Source organism: Lathamus discolor, chromosome 3, assembly GCF_037157495.1.
Source record: "Lathamus discolor isolate bLatDis1 chromosome 3, bLatDis1.hap1, whole genome shotgun sequence".
Lineage (NCBI taxonomy): Eukaryota > Metazoa > Chordata > Aves > Psittaciformes > Psittacidae > Lathamus > Lathamus discolor.
This window is the reverse complement of record NC_088886.1, coordinates 85,328,031-85,351,419: the sequence shown is the minus strand read 5'-3', so window position 1 is coordinate 85,351,419 and position 23,389 is coordinate 85,328,031. Positions and strand designations below refer to the sequence as shown.

The 23,389-nt window shown below is 34.9% G+C and overlaps 1 protein-coding gene across 10 annotated transcripts in view; it reads right to left on the bottom strand.

Annotated features, from left to right (window-relative positions):
- The window catches only part of CCDC141 (coiled-coil domain containing 141), a 94,834-nt gene that overhangs the window by 53,366 nt on the left and 18,079 nt on the right, over positions 1 to 23,389 (bottom strand). For all 10 annotated transcript variants that reach the window (XM_065670231.1, XM_065670234.1, XM_065670233.1 and 7 more), the window contains 4 exons: positions 13,679 to 13,870; positions 11,534 to 11,642; positions 8,988 to 9,241; positions 3,301 to 3,420 (listed from right to left, as the gene is read on the bottom strand). In XM_065670231.1, coding sequence (XP_065526303.1) covers positions 3,301 to 3,420; positions 8,988 to 9,241; positions 11,534 to 11,642; positions 13,679 to 13,870 — 675 coding nt within the window. The remainder of the gene's footprint in view (positions 1 to 3,300; positions 3,421 to 8,987; positions 9,242 to 11,533; positions 11,643 to 13,678; positions 13,871 to 23,389) is intronic.

The window sequence follows — 23,389 nt, the reverse complement described above, 5'->3', positions numbered from 1 at the left end:
AAGCATCAGCTGTGAGATCTAAGGGAAGAAATCAGGTAAATTCAATATTCTCAATCCTTATGTTCATGTCAGCAAATAAAGCAACTAATACTATTGATCGTGATATCTAATTTGGTAAGAACCATCCTGAAACCTCATTAGAGTGTCTGATTACCTAGCATGGCTACTCCAGACCCAGTAAGCATGCAGAACTATAAACCAAAGAAATATGCTCTCCATCTTCCTAGTAATCTTTATTAGAAGGAGGACTGATTCCAGCATTGTTCAGTCCTGAAAAGTGGCAGAAAGTAGCTAAAATGCAAACAATTTAGCATGCTATTCTTCATCTTAAGTTATTTGGCCACTAAGTGGTGCTATCAGTTCTTTTTTACCATGCCAAGCACCTCCAATACACACAGAAATGCAACAAAAAGTAGTTAATCAGTGCCAGCAGATATTCCCATTGAAACATGAGTCTCTAAATCCGCCTCTTTTCTCAAACCTTGAGGGAAGGGGGGAGAAGAGTGAAGGGGGACAGGAAGTGGAGGAAAAGGGGTTGGAAGGAGGGAAGCAGGAGGATCCTTTTAATATTTGGGAAGACTGAGAACTTCTATTCCAATTATGAATCCTTGGGTTTACCTTTGGTCTTGATTATTGCGCAAGATAGCAATAATGTTTTCAGTGGTTTCACCTCTTAGCAAGATGAGGTTCAAGAGAAGATATCAATCTGAGAACATAATAAACTATACTCCTGTCTTCTCTCAGCCCAGTCACATAAGCAAGTTGTTAATCCCATAAATCATTAGGCTAACCTCTGAATAATTTGTCCTGTTCATATTAATATCTTATTCTCTCTGAGAGCACTTATACTTGCTTTGCATGTCTATTACACAGAAACTTTTCACCATACCCTCACAGCGACAATACACATATAAAGTGTTTATTTTGTCACATTAGATTTATTTACGTCACATTAGATCCTAATATAAAATTCCAAAAGTAGTTTAAGACTAGTTTATCAATGACCAAGTTACAGAAAAGGAATCTATTTAATTAATTAGCCAAGTACTGTGTAAGGTACTCCTGAGAGATTTTCCTGAATATAAACGGAAATGTTATTTACAACCATTTCCATATTTGCCTACACAAACTGATAAAATAGTTAACTGAACTGATAAAATTTCTGAAGACTTCTGGAAATTACCTTTCAGTCTGAAATTAATGCACAGTATTTATTTTTTTTTTTTATTAGAACACACACTGGACACTAGAAAAATATTTTTTTAGAAACTGTACCTAGTTCTTCAGTAGCCTTCCCTGAAATTTTGCATGGAATTAGTCAACAGCTTCTCAAAGAGAATGAATACTTCACACAGCACCAGCAGTACAGTTCCAAAATACATACAAAGTCAAAATACTTTAGATCACCGATCAGATGCTGAAAGCCTGTGAGTTGACAAAGGTTTAGGAAATTTCATCTGCAGATATATCTTATAAGCCTGGTTTTGCTTAGACTGAGCAAAAAGGCCAAGTTCATTTCTAGGTTGCTCTGTATTTCATGCAGGCAAACCATACAAGTAAAACATTACTTTGTGCAGTGATATTAAGAGATATTAATCTCTGCTATCTAACAAATATTACTGGAACACACATTTGATTGGTATACCTTAGCTGAATTTTACAATCAAGATGTCTGGGTCCTCCTTTATTCTAGTCTCAATGTCTGCAGTTCAGTACTATTAAAACTAATGCCCAAAGCCCCATAGCTCTGTATTTTGAATAATATTTGCAGTTCAATCTGGCCATGATTTTTGCATATCATAATCATAACCAACATGTTCAGTAACATAAACTTCAAGAATTTAATTTCCCTCTCCTAGAACATGCTGCCAGTAAGAAAAGCAGAAAGCTAAAGGTAAGAAGTTCTGATTCCTAATTTACATGGAAGTGTAACAAAAAATTTTAATGCTAAACATTTTTGAATGATCCTAAGATGAAAAAAGGCAATTCAATGAGATGATAAGAATCATCTGTAACATAACGTATGGGAGAATTGTTAGGTGAAACTGTAATAACTGTTATCATTATAACATCAAGCTCTGGATGTTCAACCATGAAAAGGATTATTAGACAAAATCATAATGCATATTGTTCTCCTTTCTGCACTTACAGTATCATTGCTAATTCAGACAGCAAATCACAAGAATAGCCTTTCAGTGCAGAATGTGGGGAAGAGTAATGACCATTCAGCTAGTTCTAAAATTCAGCAATATTTTAGTACACCTCAAGTATTTCTATGTGTCCCTTTTTCTCTGGAAACACAGTTTACTCATTTATTGTCTGCTAGTTCTGCTTTTCCTGTGCCATAGGTCTATAAAAGCTTTGCAACAGAATTTAGGTCTTCATACTAATCTTCCCTAGATGAAGTAAATGTGTTTTCTGACATGCTGCTTGAAGAAGCATTAGAAATATTATTCTGCATACATGACAACTCTGAAGCAGTTAACTGTACATTATGCAAACAGGCAAACATCTGACATTCAGCTACAAAACTTAAAAAGACACATAACTGTGAAGATTCATAAACCTGATAGTTGCTATCAACACTAGAGCCAAACACAACTGCTTGAAAATCAGTGAGGAACGATCCTCATCCAGGAACAGTACATACCTGATGGCAGCATGACTGAGGTTATCTCAAAAAAGGTTCTAAATATATGCAATTTAGGTCATACAAATATTCATTTTATATGTGTATTTATATATGTATCAACATTTCCTTCAATCCCATCTTGCCTTTATGAGTGACAGTAACAGATTTATTTTCTCTAAAACTGATATTCACAATGAAAATACTATTTTTTATAACTTTGATTCCCGAGAAATAAATGGGTGAATACCTCTTCCAATCCTGTACACAGTTCAGTGACAATGAATTATGATAGAAGTGGCTGGCATTTTATTCTTCATGAACATTAAAATTTTGTAATATTCTAATAAAACTGTTTTTCTTAATTTTTTTGCAACATGTGAACTACCAGTCTGGAACTTATCACTGAATTGAAAAAACAACTAAACATCAAGGATTACTCCTCTTTTGCCTTATCAATAACTTTCAAAATTTTAAATGAGAAAAACACTGACAAACATGGAGACCTGCATTAAAAGTAGTAAAATGAAAAAATATCTTCTTAGACCTTTAGAAATATATATCTCATGCACACATACCATCTACTCCTATACGTGCTTATTAAATGCCCAAGTTCATATTTTGCTATTAATTTTTAAATTGCTTCACTGATCAATCATCATATTTCTTACTTTCACTTTGACTTCCATTTCTTCAAGCTCTTGAAGTAACTCTTCATTTTCCAATAGAGACGAGCCTAAGTTTTGCTTGTGAAAATAACCTCTGATGTTTTTCTTGTACCAGGACGTTACCTAAATAATAAAAAATTCAGTCAGTGAAGAATTTGAAAAATAAATGTCCATTTTTTTAATAAGTACCAAACAGTTACATGAACAAATGAAGCCCTAATTTTCATTCTTATAATTTTCCATTCCTAATGTTCATGGTTTTGTTCAATTTCTATAATTTAAAATGTTAATAAAAAAGGAAAGGATTGCAGTTAAAACAAACACATATTGGCATGTATGTAACAAAACATACAAAAAAAGTATTAATCCAGTATGACCAAATTATGAATTAACACAGTAAAAGCAAAATCAAGATCTAATCCCACACAGAATAAACATGGTTTATAACATGGTAAAGACAATTCACAGTTTTCCTAGAATCACATTAACTTAAAAATATCCCTTTCTAGGCTCACTTCAGCAAGCATATACAGCAAACATATGAGCTATACAAGAATACCTTCTAAATTGCACAGAATGACTCGCATTTATTTCTGCTTGATTCATAGTAGGTACCTCTCACTTTGTAAACAACACATGGAAAGAACTCCTGAGTGAAGCTTTGTATTTTAAAAGGGTAGTCTGAACGAGTTATTAGTATCAAGGAGATTTCCTCCAAAATTCTCAGTCTGGAAAATCACCTCTATACTTAGATTGTATATGACACACTAAGAATTACTTCCTACTCTAGGTACTACAGCTTTTAACAGCACATTATGGATCTTTTTGTTTTATTTGTTTACGTAGAAGATGTTTCTAATACATTAAACCAATTGTGAAAATGAAAGAACCTTTAAAATGTGTTGTAAAAATTTTCAATTAGAAAGAAAAGAACTGGGTGGGAGGGAATGCCTGCTGTGGTGTAGTCTCTTCCAAAATGTACACAGGGTGCATGGGAATACTTGGTGCAGTACCTGAAGCACCTCCTCCCTATCCTCCTCGTTCACTGACCTTGGTGTTCACAGCATTGTTTCATGTTCTTTTTAATTCCCCCTCACTCCTCGCTATGTCTGCGCAATGTTTTACCCTTTCTCAAATATTTTTTTTTTGCTGATGAGCTCAGCTGTGCCCTGTGGTGGAGTAGTTGTAGAGCTGGCTGGAACCAGCTGTGTCTGTCACAACTGCAGAGAGGGGCAGATATAGTTGAAAACAGAAATTAAGAAGGCAAACACTTTTTTTCTATAAATTATTCCCACTAGGAAAAACTGTGTTTCACTCCCTTTTTTTCCTGTGTGTATTAAAACACACATACCTATATGCCATAAATTAAATCTGAGCTTACCTTAGGCAGTTTGAACTCAAGCAGCCCGCACTATGTATTTTGACATGCCTACTTTGAACTTTAGGATAAGCTAGTCTCAAATAATTTCCCTTTTGCATTCATCATAACCTGATTTTGTTAAATGCCAGACAGGGTGGGTTTGGGTTTTAACCACTGTATGTGAGTGGCTGGTGCTTTACTTACTATGTGAAATCTCAAATATTTTTATCATCAGTATGTGAAGGCATCATCATGACAATACAGATCTGCCTTTGTTCATCCTGGGGATATTTCATTCTCTTCATAATAATACTAGCTACGCCTTTCCCTAATCTTCAATGCATTTATCTTCACAATATTGCCAGTGAAGCATCCTTGTCTAATTTTATCAATAACAAGTTAGGGCAAAATGGGACCACAAACACATATTTAAAGAAAAATGCAGCACTTCAGGTTAAAGTCCAGGCTTTAGTGATTTTTCTATGATCAAGTACAGCCTTATAAAGAAAAAGAATCGTAAAAGGATCTTTTATGGGTAAAGAACGACCAGTATTGCATTGTCCCAGAGTAGCTAATAGTGCCTTGTTATAACATATATGTGAAGGACTGTAAAAGTTCCTGGAAATAAAAAACCCAAACACCACTAAAGGTGATGTATACCAGTCAACAAAAGCATTGAAGTTATAGTGGAACAGTCCATTTCATTTACAAAGTTCTTGCTTATGTAGACAAAAGCACTGAATTTTTTAGCCTTTTGTTTTGGGTTTTTGTTTCTGTTTTTTTAATGAAAGGACTTTGTTTACATGATATTCCCAAAAGCAGGACTTGTTTAGAGTATCAGCGAACAAAAGTAATCATTTCAATTGTGAATATTAAAACCAGGTACTCCATATTGGTACATGCACACTTTAACAAGAATACATTCACTATCAGCAATCATTATGACTGACCAATAATGGAGTGAGTTTGACAGGATGTCAGAAACTAATTTGTTTCAAGGTGTGTGGCTTTTTTTACATAGGATCAAAGTCTGGCAATCTAATTAAGTTGGCCCATATATGTAAGACTAGTAAGAGCAATTAAGTTCTCACTGTCAGAAGAAATAGGATAGGTGATCAAATATTTGGAAAAACACAGAGGAGAAGCATTGGCCGTAATTAAAACATTGTCAAAATCACTGTTAAGTTCACTGCACCATGATATCACCAGAAGTAAGTAGCAGAGAAGTAATCTTAAATTGATCTGATTATATTTTTCAATAACTTAAATCTATTTAGGTCTAAATGTCTTAACATTCATTGTAAAATAGTGTTTTTTATATTTATGAAAAAAGCCTTTGCAGAATATGCTATAATAAAACATGAAGTCAAAACTTCACAGAGGAACTTCATACATTTTGATGACACAAATAGTGTTGTATGTTAGATGACAATCTGCAGATATGCCTCCAAACTGAGATAAACTCAATGTTTTCATTCTAGCAGTCAGCAGCAGCACTATGCTGAGTACCAGCTATTGGAAAAACAAATAATAATAGCAAAGAACACACCACCAGCAGATCTAGTCCGTGTTTAGACAGTTATCTACACACTAGCTACTGCTGTGCATTTCTTCTCATGTGTGTGCACTTACACATTTGGATTTGCAGGTCCTCTTTATCAGATGTTAAAATCAGAAATCACTGTTTTTAATTACAGAATTTGGCTTTCAAGAAAAAACAGAATCTTTCCATAACCTGCCATGCAGAAATTCTTCTAGGTAAATAAGATCACAAGCCTGTCAATTTACTATGTGAGGTCTACAAGCAAAGAATGCCCTACAATTTTTGTGTAAAATCCAATTTCAGTCCTTAATTCACTAAGCTTCATTACTTGATATTTTTATTTCAACTACTTTTAATGAAAATTAAACAGAAATGGGAACTGTGACTTATACCAAGAAAATGTTTCCCTTATATCTGTCTAGATAGCAAATGTGAGAGTTTTACTCAGCTCTTATCTCTGCCCTTGATGTGACCAAGTACCATGAATAATTTTGTCTCCTATATGCACGATTGGATCAATTAAAAAAAATTACTTTCATGAATCTTCTTCCAAAGAAGATTATGCACAAAATAGGCCAATCTGCCTCTGATTTTTATTAATGAAAGAGATTAACAGAAAATATGATGCTGAAACTTCCATAAAGGAAGTAAAATAAGTACAATTTCACATATTGAAAATACTGAAAAAGAAACATGCTACATGTTACTATCAGGACTACCAGATCATCAAGTTCCAATTAGAGATTTAAGGAAAGTGCTGCATTTTTAGTTCTTCATAACCAGGCAAGAAGTAGTGATCTCTGCAGCTTTTTGCCTTTTCTTTTAAAAAAGTAACCCACATACGCCTTCTGCATTGCATAATTATGTCTAGCAAAACAGAAGCAAAGAGCAAAAATCCACTCTTAGATCTTACACAGCAGAGTTCATCTCCGGCAGTCTGCTTTCTCTGTATCCCCTGAACTCCCATTAATGTCAGTGGGAGTTCAATATGGTGTTCTTGCATATGTAGCACAATTGTTCATCAAGAGGTGTTCATGTACAGAGGTTGCAATACCAGTTTTCTTATGTGCTCAGAGGCTTTGAGAGTTTAAATTCTGTCATTACTCAGAGATACATATATAATGTATTAGAGGACAAAGAGAAATTTTACATAAAGTCTCTAAAACTTAATTTTCCAATGTTTGTATTTATGTGTGAATGTATTATTTGTCCATGATGCATGCAAATTAATTGTCCATTCATGTACAAATCATACGCTATACCAGATTTTACTCTAATACAGATATTAAGCAAGTATATTCTGAAAAGCATGATATTAAAAACTATTTTAATTTGTCACCCTGTGTATACCAGCCTCAAACTGGATGCAGGTATAAGTGTATTTAACAGGTAGTTAAATAGTAGCCCCTCTCTTCACATCAGAAAACTTGCCAGTAGAAGAAAAATTTCTATATATACTTCTTGTGATCTGAGCACATATCTGAAAGGAAATGGAAACATACACAAAAAACAAACATTTACTGCAAGACCTTTTTCAATCCCACCTAAATTAGGGTGAATTCCAGCTGGTTATTCCCAAACATTTATCCCTTAAGTGATGAGGACAAATAGAATCCCCAGTAAGTTTTATGAAATCGTGATATTAAACATCCCAGGCAATGTGAATTTTGGGGGATTTTGGGGGTGGTGGGGGGTTTAGTTTGTTTGTTTGTTTGGGGTTTGGGGGGGTGGGTTTTTTGCCTTTTTTTGTTTGTTTTCTGGGTTTTTTTTGTTTGTATTTTTGTTTGGTTGTTTTTTTAAGAAGTGTGCTTGGCTCCAAAACAAACCCCACATATTCATCTCTTACTCTTCAACAGCAAGATATTTCCAAAATGTCTTCATTCTGAATGTCCCTCCATATTTGTATCCTGTAGAATAACACTGGCATGCTAAGGTAATTGTACTAATATCTAACACTTCTTAATGTAAAGAAAAGATTTTTTTTTATGAAATAGGACAGATTTCAAACATATATTACAGCAGTTGTAGCTGTTGTAAGTTTATGAGAATACATTATATTGAAACAACATTTCTGTTTGAGGATCTTTCATGATATAGCTGTATGGCGATACCGAAAAATCAAAAACAGTCACAGCAGCAATAATACGTGTTTCTAAGCAAGCACAGACGGTTTCTAATGTTTTTCACAGAAACTGATATAGTCTTCTATACCACAGTTCTTGGTTTTCTGTATTTTTGTCAGATGTTATAACTACATACTGAGATTATGACACTTGCAGAAGACCATACTATTTTTATCTGGTTGTTTGAAGCTTTTTCTATCTAATCATTAAATCAGTAGCTTTCACTCAGTTTCTGGCAGCTACTGATATTGAGTGCTCCAGAAATAAGGCTGTCAGCTTGCTTGCGTACCTCAACAATTCTGTTATCCCTATGCAAAATTTGTGCTTGTTGAATAAGGTGCTTCTCATCTTAAACAACCTCACCAGCAAAGTTAGTTCTTACGAAATAGACTACTGCTAAGAGTTTCTAACATTTTCCTCCAGTATAGGGAGGAACTTTATTTTGGAGGTAAGGAAGGAAACTTAATTACCACAATCAGGACTGTTCTGTCAGAGGTCCATACAAAATTTTAGACTATTTACGAAATAACTCGGCTTTAGTCTTGTTAGACTGGAAGGTACAAAACCTCAGAAATATATTTAAGCTTCTTTTCTGTAATAGTCTCTACTATAAAACAATAGCTACTTTTTTTTTTTACTATGACTTCATTACTGTATAGCTTACCTGGTTCTCTTGTTGGTGCCACAAACAAATTTGCAGAACCTGCTCCAGTCCTTGGCGCTGATGCTTAAGAAATTTGTCCAGTTGCCGTCTCCTGTCTTGTAGCATTTCAAGGAGATTGTCGATTTTCAAACAGCTGCTGTGGGCTCCCTGCATCAGCTCTGGATTTACATTTGGCCCCTCACGTTTGAATTCTTCTATGAATTCAGTTAGCTCTTGGCTTTTGTTTAGAAGTGCAAGTGACTTTTCCAAAAGCTCTTTAAGGACAGAATTTCATAGGAAGGATAAAAAAAACCCACAAAAACAACAAAGGTGTTTTATAATTCCAGTAGCATATTTCAAATATCAGTCAAGTATTTTTAAAACAACCTATTTGCATACATCATATGTTTTCATGCACTGCATAGATAGGTTCTAAATACTTATTTTAAGAGGTACATATCCTAAGATATTTCATTTTAGGCAGGTGTTCTTTAAATCTACAAAGGTACACCTATAATGGTACATATATAAACATATAAAAGTGTACCAAGACCCTCTGAGACAAAGCTTGCCAGAATGAGAGGCAAAGTAGGCATGAAGGAAAGTGTGAGAAAGGAATGTTCCAAGGAGCTGCTACCTCCTTCTGAAGCAATCAACAAGCAGCAAAGAGCTGAAACATTCATCTTCCCCCCTGAGTACATGAACTGGTAATTAAAAGCAAAGCAGCCTAAATCTCCACCTTTCATATGAAGCACCTAGGGAATGTGCAGAAGTGGAATGCTTCCATTTCTCCAGCCACCAAAGGCTAAGAGTTTAGTTTCCAGGAGCTCACTGCAACAAGCTCATCCATTTCATTTTTTGTCTTCCAGAAAACTGGTATTAATCAGAAATGTTCCACTTCAGTCCATTAAAAATGGAATACATATAAAAATGCATAAATGAGGACAACTAATTTTTTAACCTTTTTTATTCTGATTGAAATGTGTTTGTTTCAAAACTCTTTTTTAGTGATAAACATCTGTGATAAAATATTAATCACATACTGGATACAGCCAATACACTTTGTAAAGGTGGTATTTTCACCCACCTTACTTTGGAGTGAGGGTAGATAGTATCCTTCTTGCACAAAGCAATACATTATTTTATCAAATAGCTCAATATCAGTTTTCCAAATTCAATGTGGTTAAAAGATTAAAAAGCCAATCAATTTCAACCACTTTCCTCCATCAGAGAAAATGCTCAGTCTCTCTCTGGCAAACCATTTCATGATTCTTACGGTTATATACCCTCCTTTCAGCAATAAATTACTGACAGATACTTCGAGTTAAAATTACCGTACAGTGAGAACTTTGCTCCCTTGAAGACTGGATTGGAAGCCCCAAAACTCTAATGAGTTACCCGAGTTCAATTCTATATTCAGATTCCCTGGAAGAATACCTGGCATTCAAGGCTGCTAAAAATATATAACCTCATACTCCACTAGTGCATAATAAAGTATAATTGATATCTGCCAGTTTTAGCAATCTTATAGCAAAATTTGGTTAAATTTTAAATGAAATTTCATAAAAGTATTGCCTCTTAAGTGCAGATAAAATTTAGTAAGTAGTCTTAAGTCTTATAAACAGAACCGTATGGAATTGTAAAGATGGCTGAAGTAGCCACAATATGAGATTGGGTTTGAAATATATTTTTTTCTCACTTTTGAATTAAAATTACCACATTATGGTAGAAGATGCTTCACAAGAAAATTTGAATTAACAAAAAATCATCACATGGAAGAATTTTTCTAGACAACATATGTGCAAGAAAGTTGTGGTGGAAGGGGAGAGAGCACCTTTTTTTCCCCCAAGTGTTACAGTTCTAGCTGCAGAACCTCTTGGAACAGACTGGGCAACTCAATGCGGAAATGAAACACAGTCCCACTCCTCAAAGGCAGAGGAAAATGCAGGAACCACTGTAGGCAAATAGATTCTGAAGCCAGCTAGTTGCCACCTTTATATAACAGCTCCCACCCTCACTTCACTTCTACTTCAAGCCTCATCCCTAGACAAAAGGAAAGCAGACAGTAGACTGCTCCCTTGGCCACCCTCAAGAAACCATAGGACTTTGCAGGGGATTGTTACTAGAGCTGATTGGAAATTTTCTAATGGAAGGTTTTCCGTAGGAGAATCTTCATTAATAGCTATGACAACCTGGATGAATTTTCCCATGGCACAAAAGGACAGTTTTAGAACTTGCTTTCCAATCAGCTCTAAAAGTCATCTTGGTTTCTTAGCAGCTCACCTGACCTAGACTGTCTTAAAATTGAACACAAACTTATCACTAGCTCCTCCGTAGCAACAAAGATAAAACTATGAGAGAGCTAGCTCAAATCTAAGAATGACATAACTTTTGGGGGGCCTGATAAAGAGCTATTTTGGTTCTATTTTTCCAAATAGAACACTTTCGTATTTGTTCTAAGATTTTTTTATTTTATTTTTTTTTTAATATACACAGGAAGAGCGAAACCATCCTTCAAGGAGTCAACACGCAATCACACGTCATCAGGAGTGGAATACTCTTTGTACCTTTTGTATGATGCTCTTGTTGCAGAAGGAGGTCACTTAAAGAGTTAATATTGTCAAACTCTTGGGCATTTTTCAGGAAATCTTCAACTTGGTCAATTTTAACAGCAAACTGCATTAAGAAAACAAAGGATGGGAAGAAGCATGGTATAATTACCTTTTGCAGAACTCCATGATAAACTCTGTATTATAAGCAAAATTCATGAGAACTTGTAAATTCTTGGAAAAAGGTATATTTAGGAACGGCTAGATACAGATGCTTTGTGGTCTCTATGCACCTTCTGGATTTTTTTAAGGCTCTCATTTATTGAGGGAACCCAAATTTCAGTTGACATACTCTAGAATTACAGTTTGTCCCTTAATGAATCATATTTCTTACACAGCCTTCAGACTTACTGAAAATAAATACTTATGGGAAAATCTGTTAATTTTAAAGCCTTTAGTAAAATTGTTTAAAAAGAATGAAGCCTTTAACTTGGGTTTCCTTCCCAGAACTTCTTTCTAACGTCATCCTAATGTTAAAGTATTGTGAAAAAAAAAAACAAACCACATTTAGGGGAAACACAGAGATACACTTTTCAAAGCAATCCTTTGAAGGCAGAAATGAGTAGCAAATGTAAGCTAATACTACAGTAAACACATTAATTATAGTGGAGAAACAACATCTTCCGTAATGAAGACTGAAGTTAGGTTACTCTTTTACAGCTCATTTTTCCATGAGTTCTATGTTTTAAATATTGAAACATGCTGTGTTTCAGGGAGATTTGGAGCCAACTTGGTAATCATCTATTGAGATTGTTAAAATGAAGACTGGAATTCTTTATGTGGCTTCTGCCCTTGCAGGTACAATTCCAAGTATGAGTAGCTCAGAGAGAGTTCAGGCATATTTTGCATCTTAGCCAATATTTATCAATTCTACTACTTCACTTCAAGAATGAAGAAATCAGTAGAGTTCAAATTTGTGTTCAACGTAAGCAGAGATGTTGAAACCTACAGTGAAATTAAGGAAGATTAAAACTAAGGATCTGCTTTTTCTGTCTTTTCTATTGTCCTACATTTTCCCCCTTCTTAATCTGCATACTATAAAAGAAATTCATTAGGTATCAATGTTTGATTTGATTTTGATTTGTGATTTGAGTTCTGATTTTCACTAAAGACTATTTTTCAGATGGTTTGTGTTCTACCCCAATAAAAAAAAGATTTCCATAACCACAAACTGTCATTTCAAGAAAAGATTTCCATAAGAAGTATTAACAGCTCCTATTTAAATCAATATTGCATTTCTTCATCCCTTCTGTATGGAACAGGTGCAATCTGTGCTGTGCTCCAGCTACTGCATTTTAGTTTAATGACATAAGCCTGTTGCAGAAGTAATTCAGCTAGCCAACTAAGGATATAGTTTGCACTAGATTAACTTTTGATAGTACAGAATCTATCATATTAATATTTATGCCAACTCTGTACTAATTTCTTTGTATCATACACATTGCCAGGATGCAATAATTATTAGATTGATGATCTTGGAGTTTTTATGGCAGGTAGCAGTAGAATGGCTTCTGTAATTTATAAGTGGCACAGGGCTATTGTAGAAACAAAACAATAGGGGAGAATTATTAAATTCTTCAAAGCTCCAGAGATGTGGGTAAAACTGAATGTGAGGCTACACAGAGTGAACACATGCCTGCATGGCATAGAATCCCTCTTTGCTTTAGTTCCCTGAATATCAGTGAATTAGTATGAGATACACAGAAATTAATAAGCAGGGAAAAACAACACTGAAATCTGTCTCCAGGCTCGCACAATTGTCCTTTTGTGCACATCTGCACATGAAAGTTTCAGGTAAAGGACTGGCAAGCCAGACTCATGTTTAGTTTGCATAACTGCAATAGCTGTATGAATATTTAGGTGTAAAACCTTCAATGGCCAATCAATGGAGCTTTTTCAATGCCAACTGATTCAGCACATAAGAAACAAAAGATATTCTGCAGAATGTCCATAGCCACTGAATTAAATATTTTAATGTTTTGTCCAATTCCATTTTTCAATGTAATTTTCTGTACAAATTTTAGAGACATCATAAATATTTCTTAAAGTACCTGTAACCTATAGGAGGCTTCAAATTAAATGTCATTTGGTTTACATACAAACCTCCAGAGCATTTTCAAAAAACACTGAAGTAAGTTCCAGAAGTGCCTGTCGCTTCTCTAACATAATGATGAGGGCATCCCATGCATCCCCAAGGGTCTCTGCCATGGCATCATAAACCAGACTCTTTTCTTTGTTCTCCTCTGCAGCCTTGTCTGCTTCGTTCAGCAGGTTCCATACCTGGTCTTCCAAAGCCTAAGAAAGAAAAATAAACAAATAAACAGATTCAAAACTAAACCTGTAAACAGAATCCAAAACACTCTGCTGATACCAGTGCATCAGGATACTGACAAACTGATAAACTACCCACAGGTCTCCTACTCCTGCTTTACTTCCAGTTCATAAAAGAAAGGAGTGTAGCTGTTCCTGCACATTTCATAGCAAGCTTCTGAATTTTATCTGCACTTAAGATGCAATGCTTTTATGAAATTTCATTTGAAAAACAGTGTTTAGAAAATTTATCATACTATAATATTTTGATTTAAATGGGCTTCTATCTCCTTAAGCACAGGTCTTCCTGGAAGCGATAGCAAAAGGGGTATTTTGGATTTTCTTTCACACGATGCCCCTTTACCTGATATTACAAGCTTAAAAGTTTGTAAGGTAACTTACTCATAAGTCTGTGATGGCTTCAGTGCAATCCAGGCAAGCGTAGTTTGAACATATGCATGTATATATGCAATGCTTCAAGTTCAGCTCACCACATTACTCAAGCTGGCCAGCTGCAAAATAATACTACTCTACTTTCAAGAAAATCATTCTGTGGTGTTTCATCCCCTTTACTAATCTCACCATGAGAAAGACTGGACCATTTCCAGATTATGTTAAAAAAAAAATAGGGGTAAAGAAAAATTGTTATATATTTTTTATTTTTTTTTTTACTCCATCTTGGGTTTTATCATGAGCATGAATTAACAAATTGCCAATTTCTGCTGTTATTACAGGTGCTATCACAAAGTGTATAATGGAAAAAGAAATCTATATTAGGGAAATTAAAATCTATGATAACTCATTCTTACAACACAAACTTTAATAAAGCTTACGAAATTGGAAAACATCAAATTCTCCTGACATACCCAAGTGAAAAGAGGAACTCACAGAAAACTAAACACAGAACCATAGCCTCTGGTCCTCCCTTGACTTTGTGTACTACACAAAGATGTCAGCTTGAACTGAGGAGGCTCATCAATTCTCTTTAAAAGCAGTACTGTGAAAACAGTATAATAAACTATAGAACTTTCATTCTTTCTTTGATAAAAAAAATAGGATGAAATTATTTTAATGTAATGTACAGGCAGACAGCTATGAAAACAGTGGTGAAATTAACAGGTATAAAAGCAACTCCAACAAATCCATCTTTTCCTCTAGTATATAGAAAAGTCATTATCGGCAACACGAATGCATGCTTATTTCTTGGTGGCAAACCCATCAAAAAGAGCATCTGATAAAAAAAACAGTGCTCTAGAGAACAAGACACACTCCATTTTATTTTCTTAATACTGTGAATGGGAACTGCTGCTGCCAAATCTTTTTGTTCTGTGGAATCCCCATCCTGGTTGCCTCATAATATGAGAAGAAAAGCTCAAATCCCCCAAATGCTACCTGTTCTGTATTTAAGTAGAAATGTAATTAACAATTAAAATGATGTTTTGACTTTAAATGAGGCTATTTACATGGAACAGATAACGTCACCCTGATGTAGCTATTGATAGCAACAATGAGACAAGAATGAGATCAAGAAAAACAGTTGGCCTTGGGAATCTAATCCAAAATACTTCAGTCAGCTTTTAGTCAAGAATATTTATCTAGCTGACAAGGTAACTAAGGGTTGTTGCAGGTGGTTTTTAGTCTTATGTACAGCAGAATCAGTATTAGAAATAAAAAAGAGGAGCAGGGACTCATGATAATTTTTAAAACACAGATTATATGGTTGTACAACTAATAAAATTTAAACCCCAGCTTCATCAAAATAAGTTAATGAAGTGAGCTTATAAAAATTTTAGATAAAAATGCATCTTTCACTGCAATATTTAACACAGTTCTTTCAATTCTTTCTTAATTTTCCTTTCATTGGTTTGCTTCATTATTTCTCAATTTTTTTTTATTGTCAAAGCTATAAAAATTATCTTGGTCACGTAATACTGGATTTTCCTAAATATACACACAATCTCTTCAGAGTCAGCAAAGCCTCAATTCTTTGTTCAACCTCAAAGCCAGTCTAAACTCCAAGTACTAACTGCCAAGTGCTACCTGTGTTGGATGAAACTTGGCTATGAGATCTAAAGGGAGTTTGTCTTGGTTCCTAGCACTTAGAAGAAAAGATCTTGTGAAAGTCTTGGGGAAGCTTTAAAACCAAAGTTCAGAATAAAAGAAATATCATGGCAAAAGATGAATGAATGAAATGCACAAGGATGTGCATTCACTGCCCTGTAATGACACTGTAAAGTCTTGAAATCTCCAATGGTCCATAAAATACCAAGAAGGAGAAAGAAGTTATTTCATCTGGAATGCCTCTTTAACTATCTTTTCAGGCCCTATCCTTTATTTTCCATTTGATGGTTAACTTGAGACACACAGGATTTTCACAATAAAAATAGATCAAACACATCAAAGGCAAACTTGCATTAATAGTGCGGTCATATTTCTATCATATTATAGAATGCTAGTAAAATTGGTAGACTCATGTTATTTTGTTATCCTACTAATTATGCTACTAAATTTGATTCTAAGCTTTTCCACAAGGAATACTAATGAACAATTTCTTTAACTGAAGCCATTTGCCAATGGGTAATTAAGCTCACAGCTATAATATGTTGCTCTTCAAATACTACCTACATACCATTACAGTATTTTACAGTCTTTAAAAAAAAAAAAAAAAAAAAACAAACCAAAAAACCCAACAACAAACCCCCAGCAGTAGGAAGATGGAAATTATGCTGCCCCTTGACAGGCAGGCAAGATAGAGGCCTAAAGATAACTTTCAGCTGTGTCTGGGCTTCAGAAGACTGATGTTGGTAAATCCTACTGAGGAAATTCAAAATATTACCACATGCCCTGGGAAATCTGATGTTCCACAGACCTCTCCCATCACCATTTAAGACCCAGCATTTGAGTTTACTTCATCATGAATAGCTATGACTACAAACTGAATTTGGTCCTCAGCATATTTTCACACTTGGGTAATAGCAATGAAATCACTTTCACACTCATGATGGATGTTTGAATCATCAGAAAAGAAAAAAACCAAAACATACTAAGAAGCTGGTTCATGAAAACAAATAAGGGAGACTCTGTAAAACATCTCTTTTTTTGAGTATCCATACACTTATCACTAAAATACCATATCTCCAAGATAAGATACTGACAGCCTCTGTTTAATAAAACAAGCATATCAGAGAAGAAATTAATTTATAACCTTTGTTCATAAATTAAGGAATATATATAGAGAGGTTTAATTTTCTGTGTAGCATGAGACATTTTTATTTTCTTCCAGTGAACTTTGAGAGCACTAACAATGATTTCATATTATTTTGTCCCTGAATTGCATTGGCATGAGAGGGTAGAGAACAGGTTGAGAGAGCAGTTGTCAAACATTATCAAAGTGTCTATAAAAATAAATGCTACTTCTAAAATAGCCCTTTTAATACTACTGGATGAAAAGCTGATGAAGCAAATCACTGAGAGAAGCCATTATTGTGTTTGTGTCTTACTGAAGCATAGAACAGTTACATGCACAACAACTCTATAAAAGTAACGGCACTCAATTATGCAGCATGAGATTTTCTTGACATGCTGGACCAGCCCTGTAACTACTATAACAGGAATTAAATGAATATGTGATACTGATAGTTTTTTTACTAAGTCACCATCTTACTATTTGTCAGTGAAAATAAATAGTTGTCATGGACTTAATGCTGACACATAAAAAAAATAAAAAGAAAAGGTAAAATATTTTCAGACCTTCAAACACAGCTTGCAGCTAACTAGTAGCTATTTTCCCACAAATTATCATACCACTTTCACAGCTTCCTGAATATACTGTGGAAAAACAGGTGTTATCTGAGGTAGCTCCATTTGGAGTTTCTTGGCTGACTTTTTAAAGAGCTGCCTATTTTATATTTTGAAATAAAACTAGACATGCATTTATCCTAATATTACATCACCTTCAACATATTAGAAAGACATTTTAAACGTTAAATCTTTCCTAAGTACTCAGGGTGGATATTGTGAAGTTGGTACAGGTCCCAGGAGCAGATTTTCTTCTTTTAGAAGCTTTTTTTTCTGAACAGGTTGTTAATTAACATTTATACTTGACCATTATGCTATATTTCCCACTAATTGATTAGCTGTGAGGAGCATAATCCCTAACAAACAGAGAAAGCAGGGACAACTTGAAAACCATCAGTCATGCTTCACATAATTATTTTTTCTTATTCAATTACTGTGTGATGAATTCAAACCTAACCAAAGAAAATTTGAAAGTTAAATCAAACTGCTACATTTAATAAAATGCAAGAAGTATGCATAAAGTTACACACACACACATAAAAAGGCATTAGAAAACTGTTCATGTGTACTAACCTTCAAGTTTTTATAACTGATTCATGGAAATTTGGAAATACAGACTTAATTTTTTCTTTAAAATTTATTGAAAATGCTTCAAACATTTAAAACAGCTTTGTACTTTGTTTTGTTTAAATAGCTCCTGTAATACTACAAAAACCTAATATAATATCAATACAGTAGTCATTTTGTCTCTTACCCCAGCAGCTGAGCACAGTTGCATTTTGAGAAGGCAGACAAGTAAAAATAGAAATATATTTCACAGGAAACTTTGTTGAGGAAGTGTTTAAATACGTAAGATGGTCTACTGAAGGGCTATTAGATGGTTATATTAAGGTTTTATTGCATGAGTCTGAAATTATACTTTCCATAACTGTCAAAGCCATTAGTCACTGTGAACTTTTCAAATATCTATCCACAACTATTTTTGTTTCTATATACTATATACAGAAATATTTTATTTTTCAATGTAGTAGACTGATTTCTGGTATTACACTTTTCATCTTTGAAATATGAGCTTTTATCCACACAGAATCATAGAATAATTCAGGTTGGAAGGGACTCTGCAGATCATCTGTCCAGCCCCTTGCTCAGGTTACTCAAGGACTTATTCCTGTGAAGTCCTGAATATCTCCAACAATGGAAATTCCAGAAGGGAATTCCAGAAATTCTCAGCACAATCTGTTACAGAATTTCACCAACTTCATAGTCAAACTTCTTTTTTCTGTAATATCTCATTAGAATTTTGTTTTTAACAACTCATATCTCTTGTCCTAGAAGTAAACTTAGTAAGAGCAAAAAAGTGTATTTCCATCAAAAAATGATGACTAATGGAAAGCAAAATATTTCACAGAAATCTGAATTTTGGTGTGGTGGTTTTTTAATCGAGTTAACTTCATACATTTTTTCCAGTAAATCCTTAACTTCATTTTTATCATTTTTGGATTGGGTGTTTCAGTTTCCAATTTTGTCATGATTTCTCAATAAACACATTAAAAATGTATTTATTGTTTCAACAGAGCAAACCCAAATTTGCAATGATATTTTTTCCCAGAAAAGTCTAGTTTTGTGATTGTTTTATGAAAGGGGAAAAAAAAAAAAAAAAGCATCCATCCCATCCAGTTCTGCGCATGGGGTATTTTTTTTTCTCAAGGTAGCAATCACGTGATATGAACATGTCCTGACCATAGCATTTTTCACTTCATATGCTATTCGTTTCTTTTTATGAACTTTCATTCCCTATAAACACAGAAGAATGGAATGGTATGTTTCTCTTTGGGCTTTAAGAAGCTGGTGTGAAGCCTAACAATGAAGGAATGCCAGCATGTAGTCAAAAAAAGGAGTTTGTGCAAACATGCAGCTTCTCTTGGTCTCAGTAAAGACATACCATTAAAGCATTGTTTTAAGCACTACAGACCAACTTCAACTTCCATGTGAGATGTTTTTTCCTTTCCACTTCCAAACAACTGTATCACTATACTAAAAAAGAGCACTGATAGCTTGAAGTGAGCAGTTTCTGGTGTACAGTTTACATATTTGTTTAATTACTGTAGTATTGAGGAACACTGAAGCCATTGTATTTTGGTACAAAGTTACTACAATTTTATACTCAAGCCCCAGCTAAAATTAAAAATGCACAAATAGCATACCACAGAATTATAATGAGCATGCCATAGAACTGAAGCAAAAAGTATCAGATACAAATAAACAAATTAAAAATAGGTCAAATTCTGCACTTACACTCAAATTTTCATGAGTGCCACACTCCTACAAAACTTAATTCTACCAGTCTCATTACAAAAAGAACATATTCCTGTTCATGTTAAAATATATTCATTTCTCATTTTTAAAATAATTTGAAAATTTTTTAGGTACAGTCAGAACGTTATAGAGAAAATTGATTTCACTCTGATTCTTTCCAAATCCAGTCATCATAAAATACACTTTTCCCTCTGAAATACTATCCAATATTTCTTCTTAAACAGGCAGCAGCTCCTTTATCAATCTAATTCATAACTAAAATTCAGACTTTGGTAGTTCATGTCAACACAAACAACAGAGATTTATATTATTAGCTATAGTACAATCAGAAATGAAGAACTTTAATCAAGCAAAGATCCATAAATTTTCATCTTCTTAAAACCTCTGTCATCAATTCAGCCCCCTGGGTCTTAGAAACAATAATTTCATACAGTCCTTTTTACAAATATTTCTTGCTGCAAATCAAAATCCCCTAGTACTTTTGCCCCTTTTATTCCTGTTGAAAAATCTATTTTGAGACATTGCTTTGACAGTTAGAAACTTTTTCCAACCTACATTTTCAGTGATCTCCATTTATATTCCTACGCCAGCAGTGGCCTTGAACTTAACAAACTGCTTTCCTGTGGTGTTTACCCATTCAATATATCTATGAGAATCTCAGGCTTTTTGCTAATCCAAACAAAACATTTTCTTAGTTTACTCTAAGAAATAAGATGATACCCTTCCCTTTGATACCCCTAGTAGTCACCTACCTTCAGTTTCATGTTGGCTTTTTTCAATACAGATGACCAGAAATCTAAATTTCTACTCATACTTCCCAATTCTCTTTCTACAGCCATGGTGGTTAATACTTGTTCCACAATCAGGTAGGAAACTTAAGGTTGCAACAGAAACACCTGCCATTTACTTTAAGTTCACAATCTTATATTTGGACTATTAAACTTTATAACATTCCTGTTACTATACCACTGAAGTTCATTTGCTTCCTCCTGACCCTTTTCCTTTCGCAATCAGGTTCATTTCAATTTCACCATATCATGGTGAGGTTCATCATCAGATTGTTCCAAACAAGAAATATTCTCATCAGAACTGAATATTATAGAATCATAGAATAGTTAGGGTTGGAAAGGACCTCAAGATCATCTAGTTCCCACCCCCCCGCCACGGGCAGGGACACCTCACACTAAACCATCTCACCCAAGGTTTCGTCCAATCTGGCGTTGAACACTGCCAGGGATGGAGCACTCACAACCTCCCTGGGCAACCCATTCCAGTGCCTCACCACCCTAACAGGAAAGAATTTCTTCCTTATATACAATCTAAACTTCCCCTATTTAAGTTTTAACCCATTACCCCTTGTCCTGTCACTACAGTCCCTGGTGAAGAGTCCCTCTCCAGCATCCCTATAGGCCCCCTTCAGGTACTGGAAGGCTGCTATTAGGTCTCCATGCAGCCTTCTCTTCTCCAGGCTGAACAGCCCCAACTTCCTCAGCCTGTCTTCATACGGGAGGTGCTCCAGTCCCCTGATCATCCTCATGGCCCTCCTCTGGACTTGTTCCAGCAGTTCCATGTCCTTTTTATGTTGAGGACACCAGAATTGCACACAATACTCCAGGTGAGGTCTCACAAGAGCAGAGGGGCAGGATCACCCCCTTCAACCTGCTGGTCACACTCCTTTTGATGCAGCCCAGGATAAGGTTGGTTTTCTGGGCTGCGAGCACACACTGCCGGCTCATGTTCATTTTCTCATCCACCAGCACCCCCAAGTCCTTCTCCGCAGGGCTGCTCTGAATCTCTTCTCTGCCCAACCTGTAGCTATGCCTGGGATTGCTCCGATCCCGGTGTAGGACCTTGAGCTTGTCATGGTTAAACTTCATAAGGTTGGTATCAGCCCACCTTACAAGCGTGTCAAGGTCCCTCTGGATGGCATCCCTTCCCTCCAGCATATCAACCGGACCACACAGCTTGGTGTCATCAGCAAACATGCTGAGGGTGCACTCAATCCCACTGTCCATGTCAGCGACAAAGATGTTAAACAAGACCAGTCCCAACACCGATCCCTGAGGGACAGCACTCGTTACTGGTCTTTAGCTGGACATTGAGCCATTGATCACAACTCTTTATGTGCAGCCATTCAACCAGTTCTTTATCCACCGAGTGGTCCATCCATCAAATTGATTGCTCTGGAATGAGAGAACTTAAGCCTCTGTGTCTTATGTTCCTTTTCTCATGCATTTTTGTCATTATCACCTAAAACCAGGCAGGACTTGTAAAACTTTGTGCAGGCTCACATATGAGAGTGAATCACATATTTGTCTCATAATTGTGAAATTATCCCACTCTATCTTTAAACAGTGATCTTGCTCAGTGATTTCTTTTGTTCATCTTTCCCTATATTTCTCTTCATTATTATTTTGGGCAAAATTTCATATTTAAGCTTACATTTTACATAATACAAAGGTCCAGCTTCAGATTCTTACAGTGAATATCATACCTTGGAATTTTCAGAGATATGAATTGTCCTCTTCATTGAGATGCTGGTAAAATTAAGTTTTCTTATAGCTAGTGCTGAAATTATAACAACACAAATAGCTGCTAACTTGAAGCTCAGAAAGGAGTCTTAACTATTTTGAGACAAATGCTATTTCAGTGGGAATTTTGTTTGTGAAAATATTAAACCTGGTGAGTCAGCTGACCTAACATCGAAAGAAATATTCATTAAATCTTACAATTACCCTTATTTTTTTTTTTTCAAATCACTTGCAAAACTCAGCTCAATTTTATGATGAAAACGAAACTGAACATTGTTGCTAATTGTACTGTTGGGCTCCTCAGTAATTAATTGCAAACAATACAGAAGATATTAACATATTATCTCTTCCATAACAAATTTACTGAAAAATAAACATAATGAAAATTATTTTACTTGAAATAACTGAAAGACTTATTTAAAAGATAACCAAATGTAAAATATGATCATATTATATTATTGCTTTTTGAAGAATAGAATTTTCTAATTTGTTTTTCTTGGATATTAGCATACATATTACCATTTGGCAATTTACGCTCTGTGAATTGAAGTAAATAAAATAATTAGGAGCAATTTTCTGACTCATAAGCCAAATTAATAACAGTGTTAAACTTAAGTTTATTGGCTAGATTTATTTCTGGTTTGCAGCGGTTTTGCCAGTCTCTTTCATGATAAAAACCAGACCTTTGGAAGCAAACCAAGAATTCCGTTTGTCATAGTAAGGGGTTTAACATTGTCGTAGCCAAAAACATGGCAACACATCCACACATGCAGTCTTTTCTTTCCTCTTATCCTTCTTTTTTTTTTTTTAATGGTATAGAAAACATAAAAATTGTGAGATTCAAACACGAAGACATATT